This window comes from Theobroma cacao, chromosome 5 (genome assembly GCF_053813885.1).
Source record: "Theobroma cacao isolate CCN51 chromosome 5, ASM5381388v1, whole genome shotgun sequence".
Lineage (NCBI taxonomy): Eukaryota > Viridiplantae > Streptophyta > Magnoliopsida > Malvales > Malvaceae > Theobroma > Theobroma cacao.
In genome coordinates this window covers 43,575,207-43,582,264 of record NC_142643.1, presented here as the reverse complement: position 1 = coordinate 43,582,264, position 7,058 = coordinate 43,575,207, and the positions used below count along the sequence as shown (strand labels likewise).

At 37.2% G+C, this 7,058-nt stretch overlaps 2 protein-coding genes across 2 annotated transcripts; one reads left to right on the top strand and one right to left on the bottom strand.

The window, feature by feature from the left end:
• Positions 1-4,780, top strand: NPQ1 (non-photochemical quenching 1). Its single transcript, XM_007030173.3, has 6 exons — positions 1-159; positions 1,058-1,374; positions 1,491-1,663; positions 2,233-2,329; positions 2,440-2,831; positions 4,094-4,780. The coding sequence occupies exons 2-6, from the start codon at positions 1,087-1,089 to the stop codon at positions 4,605-4,607; spliced, it is 1,464 nt and encodes a 487-aa protein (XP_007030235.3). The 5' UTR covers positions 1-159; positions 1,058-1,086; the 3' UTR covers positions 4,608-4,780.
• Positions 4,781-5,020: 240 nt separating this feature from the next.
• On the bottom strand, positions 5,021-6,646 carry SYP111 (syntaxin of plants 111). The gene is made up of 2 exons (XM_007030172.3): positions 6,505-6,646; positions 5,021-6,208 (listed from the first exon to the last, which is right to left on the bottom strand). The coding sequence occupies exon 2, from the start codon at positions 6,177-6,179 to the stop codon at positions 5,238-5,240; it is 942 nt and encodes a 313-aa protein (XP_007030234.2). The 5' UTR covers positions 6,180-6,208; positions 6,505-6,646; the 3' UTR covers positions 5,021-5,237.
• Between the last annotated feature and the right edge of the window lie 412 nt (positions 6,647-7,058).

Genomic DNA, 7,058 nt, shown 5'->3' with positions numbered 1-7,058 from the left:
CTTACAGACGAACTTGCTCGCACATGCTGTTGGCTTGTTGCCGCTCTTTTCCTCCTTCTGTTTAGTTAGCAGCATCCCCTGCATCTCTTTCTTATAACCATAACTAACATTAAAATAACCAGAACCCACCATTTCTTTTTTCTGCTCCAATTGATTAAGGTCAGTTCTCTTCTCTCTTTCTCTTCAACAAAGTCACCTTTTTTTTATTTTTATTTGTATTTTTATTTTTGTTGTTGTATATATAGCTGTGGATTAATTAACTGTAAAAATCTTTATGTGCATTGTAAAAGTATTATCATTTTCTAGTTGTAAAATGCTGCAATGGTTCTTGCTGAATTGTATGAGGTCATTGCTTGGTAGAAGCTGGATAATTGACTTTTGAAAGTGCTAGCAGTTGGGTTACCTTTTCTTTTTACAGTTTTGCTCTTCCTTAGTTGTTATATGTGGTTCATACCTTGAAATGGATTAGTGCTTCCTCAATTTTCTTATGGAATTTGTTTGGTAGGAAAGTGGGTTCAGATTTCTTAGTTGATTATTTGTTTCAAATACGGTAAATTAGGCAATTGTGTGCTTTTCTTTTGACTGTTTTGCTCCTTGTGTTCATTCCTTTTTGTGATCCAGTGGAGTTAGCAGAGTGAGTCTAGTGTGGTTGTTGTGAACAAGTGTTAGTGGATGATTGTTCCTTTTAAATGCTCAAAAAGAAATTATTGCTGGAATTGGAAGTGCTTTTCAGATGCTTTTGTATGCTTTAGTAAAAACAGTTGGTTGCTTAAAGTGCATCTCAGTGGTATATTGTACAGAAAACTCATATTATTTCATCTCTTCCAATTGCTACATCCATGCCATGATTTAATTTGGAAATTCGTTAATCCGTGAGGCTTATAGCTGCAAGTAATAATAGATATGATGAAAAAATTATTTGGACTATTTGGATCAATCAGGCATCTTCATAGATGAAAAGTTGGATTCTACATGTCTACTGAAAGAAAGAACTATTTCTTTGATTACTGCTCAAATTATCAGAAGTACAACATACTGATTCTTTTGTCATAACCAGGTTGTATGTGGGAGTTGAGATACTGAAATATGGCACAAGCTGCACGTTCATTATGTTTTTCCCATGATAAAAGTGTCCAAGTTCCATGTAGAACATCAGGTCTTACTAGTAATGAAAGATTTCACAGGAGGCAAGTAGCACATTTTCATGGCATAATGCTAGTGAAAATTCAATCCAGTGGCAGAAAGGCAAGGTACTCCCAGTTAAATAAGTCAAATCCGAATTATTCTGCATCAGATTTAAGATGTTCAAATCAGCTGTCAAGAAGGAAAGATAGGAATTTCTCATCCTGTAGCTGCAATAGAAGAAGACCTAAGGTAGTATTGGTTATGCAGAGTTTCTTAGTAGTTAACAACATTCTTTGTCATGTTAATATTCATATTTTTCTACTTTTAATCTTCTTCTTCCTTTTCCCTTTTGTGTCATCTTTAAGGCAGAAGAGGCATTTGCATTTCTGGTGCCAACCATATCAAATGTCTTAAAAGAATGGAGCCAGTCAAAAATTGTGAAAGTAGTTGGACTGCTTGCATGTGCATACTTGGTGATTCCATCAGCTAGTGCTGTTGATGCTCTAAAAACATGCACTTGCTTATTGAAGGAGTGCAGGTATTAAATCAAACTAAGTGAAACTGTTTTCAAATTTAGGTAGTCGGTGTCTTACAGTTAACTGCACTAAAGTCCTGCTAATAGTGTTTCCGATGTACTTATTTCTACCCTGTCAAAAGCATTGGAAAGGAATAGCTTAGATATTGTCTTTATTGCATCAATTGTTTGCAGAAGTCTAAGTTATTTTTCTTAGTTCCTTTATTTTTGTTTCTTCTCTTTCTATTGGTTGGCTGTTGCTCCAGTTCATCTGATATGGTTCCCCACACTTTTACTTCCATTGTATTGTGATTGTAATCTATCCAACCAAACAATAGAGTGTGCAAACCACTGATTAGTAAGGAGATCTAACCTTAAACCACCCGCAGTGAGTGTAACTCCCAATGTTCATTATCTGCTGTTCATTATCTAACCTTATAGAACCGTACAACAGAATCCAATTTTTTCTTCATATCTGCTTTCTGCTTCATGGTGACCTCCTACATACCTGATTTCTGTAGACTCCAATTCTAAGTCTTTAAAAATAGAAGTTGTCTCTCATCTGACTTGACACATGATATTATTCTTATCAGGATAGAACTTGCTAAGTGCATTGCCAACCCATCATGTGCTGCAAATATTGCTTGCCTCCAGACCTGCAATGATCGGCCAGATGAGACTGAATGCCAGGTTAGTTCTGTATATTTCTTGCAAATCATTCATGGCTCACGATGCAGCATTTTACTCCTAAGGCATATATATTATGCTTTAAGGACTTCTTTGTGTCCACACTATTGCAGATTAAATGTGGGGACCTCTTTGAAAACAGTGTTGTAGATGAATTCAACGAGTGTGCTGTCTCACGCAAGAAGTGTGTACCTCAGAAATCTGATATAGGGGAATTTCCTGTCCCCAGCCCTGCTGTTCTTGTCAAAAACTTCAATATTGCTGATTTCAGCGGGAAATGGTTCATAAGTAGTGGCTTAAATCCTACCTTTGACACTTTTGACTGTCAATTACACGAATTTCATACAGAAGCTGGCAAACTCGTGGGGAATTTGTCTTGGAGAATAGGAACACCAGATGGTGGCTTTTTCACTCGATCTACTTTGCAGAGATTTGTGCAAGATCCAAACTACCCTGGGATTCTTTACAATCATGACAATGAGTACCTTCACTACCAAGATGACTGGTAAAGTCCGTACCTCTACCGTTTAAGTTAGTGCCATATCCTAAACTAGTAATCAAAATTTTCTTAAAGGGCACAAAGCTTGACCTCCTGGCTTGTAACTACTAACATCCACTAGTTAAGCATATCCCAAATATAGTTATGCAGTCATATATGAGGATAATATTTGAATCAAATATTAAGCACAAATGCTTGATTTGGACTGGTATCGCATTCATGCTCATGTGGGTCAATGTTTCTTGTTTTGATACCAGAAAATATTTCACATTTATGTCTACCCATTTGATGCCTCTGACACTATTGGATGACACCAAGGGAGAAGTTGATTGCAAGATTAAAAGATTAAATACTAACTTGACTGTGAAATTTTATTGAAGGATTTCTTTTCCTTTTGGGAACAATAAGCAGTGTCAGATGAATTGAGGACTAACTTTCACAATATTGATACTCAAAGGAAAACTGGAACTATGAACCGCAAGCATCATGTATTTGCAAAAGTCTCCTAGCCCTTTTCTATATTGTTGCTAAATAAAGAGGATGTGAAACACATGCTTAAAGTTATAATCTGATGTTATCAGATGGCAAAATATTTTTCATTAGAAAAAATGGCATAATGTGTCTGCTAGCTTGTTTTTTCTGAATTGCTAGGGGACATCAATATTTTACTTTGAAGAAAACAAAAATGATAAAGCAAGATGTTCAAATCATATTTTCTGGATTAAAGTATATAGAAAAAATGATTGGAGGACAAATTTGATGACAGCAAGAAAGGTCAGTGTTAACAAAGGCAGGATAGATGAGACAAATTATCAGCTTAGCAGTTTAATTTGGTCACTATGTCCTTATGTTTGCCCCTTAAGAGACAGATGCAGCACGAGATGCAGGTTTCATGCTTTCTAGTAGAGGATTTCTGCTGTTTTTTGTACATATAGTTGAGTGCTTATGGCAGCATTTATGGGGCTTACCTGATTCTTTGTATGTAAAGCTTATGTGCATAATATTAGCATTGTGCTTTTACTACAAGTAATAACTTGCAAAGGAGCCAATCCACTTTAGAATCTTAGCCTTTCATAGCTTCATTAACAGTAAAACCTTGTGTCAATTGGCTCTTCAGTCACATAAAAGTATATCAATACAGATTGAAATATCTTGAGCACCTCTGGCTGTGGTAACAGCCCTCTATGCACTGTGGTTTGCTCACAGTTGATTTAGCTTTTTTCATAACAACATTGCTTCTGAACTCACCATTTAAATTCAATATGCAGGTATATTATATCATCCAAAATAGAGAACAAACAGGATGATTATATATTTGTATATTACCAGGGTAGGAATGATGCATGGGATGGATATGGCGGTGCTGTTGTCTACACAAGAAGTGCCGTTTTGCCTGAAAGCATTGTACCTGAACTTGAAAAGGCAGCTAAAAACGTAGGGCGAGACTTCAACAAATTTATCAGAACAGATAATACTTGTGGGCCAGAGCCTCCCCTTGTAGAAAGACTTGAAAAGAAAGTAGAGGAAGGGGAGCAGACCCTCATAAGGGAAGTCAAAGAGATAGAAGGGGAGGTAGAGAAGGAGGTAAAGAGGGTTGAGAAGACTGAGATGACCTTGTTCCAGAAGTTGGCAGAAGGTTTCAAAGAGCTACAACAAGATGAAGAAAACTTCTTAAGAGGGCTAAGTAAAGAAGAGATGGGTCTGTTGAACGAGTTAAAAATGGAAGCAAGCGAGGTAGAGAAACTCTTCGGTGAAGCACTACCACTTAGGAAACTGAGATAGGTTTCACAAGTTCAACAGTTAGATTACAATTTTTGGGAAACTGTAAAGCTTATTTCGCAATAATTCACATGGATGCTGGTCGAGTTGAACAGAATATTTCTTTCAGCTTTTCTATTTCAACAATCACTTCTTTTTCGGCTGCAGATGTAATGTAAAGTCCTCTTTACGTTGTATGTCGTGTTTTCCTTTTATCTTTTATTTTCAGATATATGCAAAAACTAGGAGGGGATATTTTTTCATAGTGACTTGAGAGGATACCAAGAACTGAATCTGTCAGCTAGAAATTCCCTTTTGTTTTCCCCTTTTGGGGGTAGGGGATTTATTTTTTAAATGAAATTTGTTATGCTTTAACCATCCTCAAATTCTGCAACAAAAAGATAAAAGCAAAGAAGATTTGAAATTGAGGAACGCAATTGCAACAGCTATTAACTTTGGTAGACTTCCATTGCACATTGAATTTTAAGAATCTCAACAATAAAAGAATGAGAAAAAAAAAATCTCAACACTCCATCTAGCCAGTCCCAAACATAAGGACAGCAACTTGTGCAAACTCCAAATCTTACATTTTTCAAAGTGAAAAGAAACCAGAAGGAATAACTGGACATTAAATCCTCTGTAACAACATCCATTTCAGGAACTGCTTAAGCTAGTGGCAATTGGAATGATAATCACAAGAACGATCAGCAACAGAAGAATGATCCCAATACACATCCACTTCCTGCTGCTCCTCTGGTACTGCTTTGCTGTGTTGAGCTCTTTGGATCCATCCTTCACATAATGGCTTGCATTCATCACATGGTGCTCAATATCATCCATTTGCTCCCCTTGTGCCTCCACCATAACCGCCATGTCCAAAAACACCTGGTGCAGCTCCAATAAACTCTTCTCAATCTCTTGAGCAGCGTCATGCCTGTCCTGAATCTCAACCACCGTCTCTAACACCTTCCCTCGACCATGCTCTTGTATTGCACGCGTTAAGAACTCTTCGCCCCCATTACCATCAGAAATGATCTTCTCAATGATTTCCTCATCAGGGTTCTCTCCAGTCACTGTATAATACCTTCGCCCCACAGTTTCCTTGTACTCTGTCATCATCTTCTGCCTCAAACCTTGAAAATCCATCATGAGCTCCTTCAACTTATTGCGCAAGCCATTGGTGACAGCAATCCTAGTCCTGTAAGCAAGGGTGCCTTCCTTGCACCCTGAAAGGCGCTTATTAGCTGCATTGGCACGGTCCATTTCTTCAAGCTGTGACTTGATGGTCCTGGCCTTCTTTTGCACAGTGACAATGTCATTGTTGATTTTGTTCCGCAAAGCCTTCAAGGACTCCTGTTTGTGGAGTGACTTGCTTTCTTCATTGGATTCTTGGAGCTTGCCTAAGAGTTCGCGGATTACTGCCATCTCTTGCTTCACTTTCTCAGCTTCTTCAAGGAATAGGCCAAGGTTTTGGTCCATGGTGTTTGCTGTGGAGGACATTTCTAGATCATAGTCAGGTCCAGCTTCAAGATCTTTCATTGCCTCTTTCTTGAGGTCTACATAGCTCATAAAGGACTTGGTCATCAGATCATTCATCTTTGCTCTCTTGGAATTTTCCTTCAGGCCTAAAAAACCAACCAAAGGAGAAAAACAATCAGATAAATACATGAAATTGAACTCAAAGGGGAAGGGAATTAGATTTCCTTTGCAGTTAAAAATGTCACATGAGCGCTGCATCTAAGAATCTTTGATCATGTATTCACTACAAATGAACCCTAATTCATCAGAGAAGGGCATAAATTTTTGCAATTTGATGAAATGGGTTTTCTCAAAATGAACCCAAAAAAAAAAAAGGGTCAGCATCTCTTCTACAGAATCTAACAAAAACAAAATTGAACTGATGAAATAGGTGTTTCCATACCCTGAAATGTTGCAGCTGCTAGCTTCTTAGTATTAGCAGGCTCTAAAGGGAAAGATATATGGAAAGAATTTGATTAATGAGACTTTGACTATGAAAAATTGGAAAGAAATCTGAGATCTCAGGCGTTTGAATTTGATTGAGAGCTTGGAGACAGTACTTAAATGGAAGGGAAAAATCTCTCAGGAAAGAAAAGAAAAAAAAAATAGCCGTTACAGCTCTGAGCTCCAATGTCCCAACGGCTATAATTTGGATGCCCGTTGTTTCAATTTTTTATTTTTCCGTTTTAAAATTGGGGCAAATTTATAATTTGTTGGTTTTTGGTGACCGTCTAAGCAAATGTTGGACCCACGTCCTCAGATCCGAGGAAAATTATCTTTTTTATCGGGCCGGGTGAGGTCCGTTTGGCTTGATAAAAAAACGCAATGGGAAAAGGAGGAATGGATGCTTAGCTATTCAATAAACTTTGTTTGGACTTATTGAAAAAAGATGTTGGTAGAGTTTTTTAATTTCATGTTCGAGTTTATTTAATAATTAAATATTTTTAAATAAATATA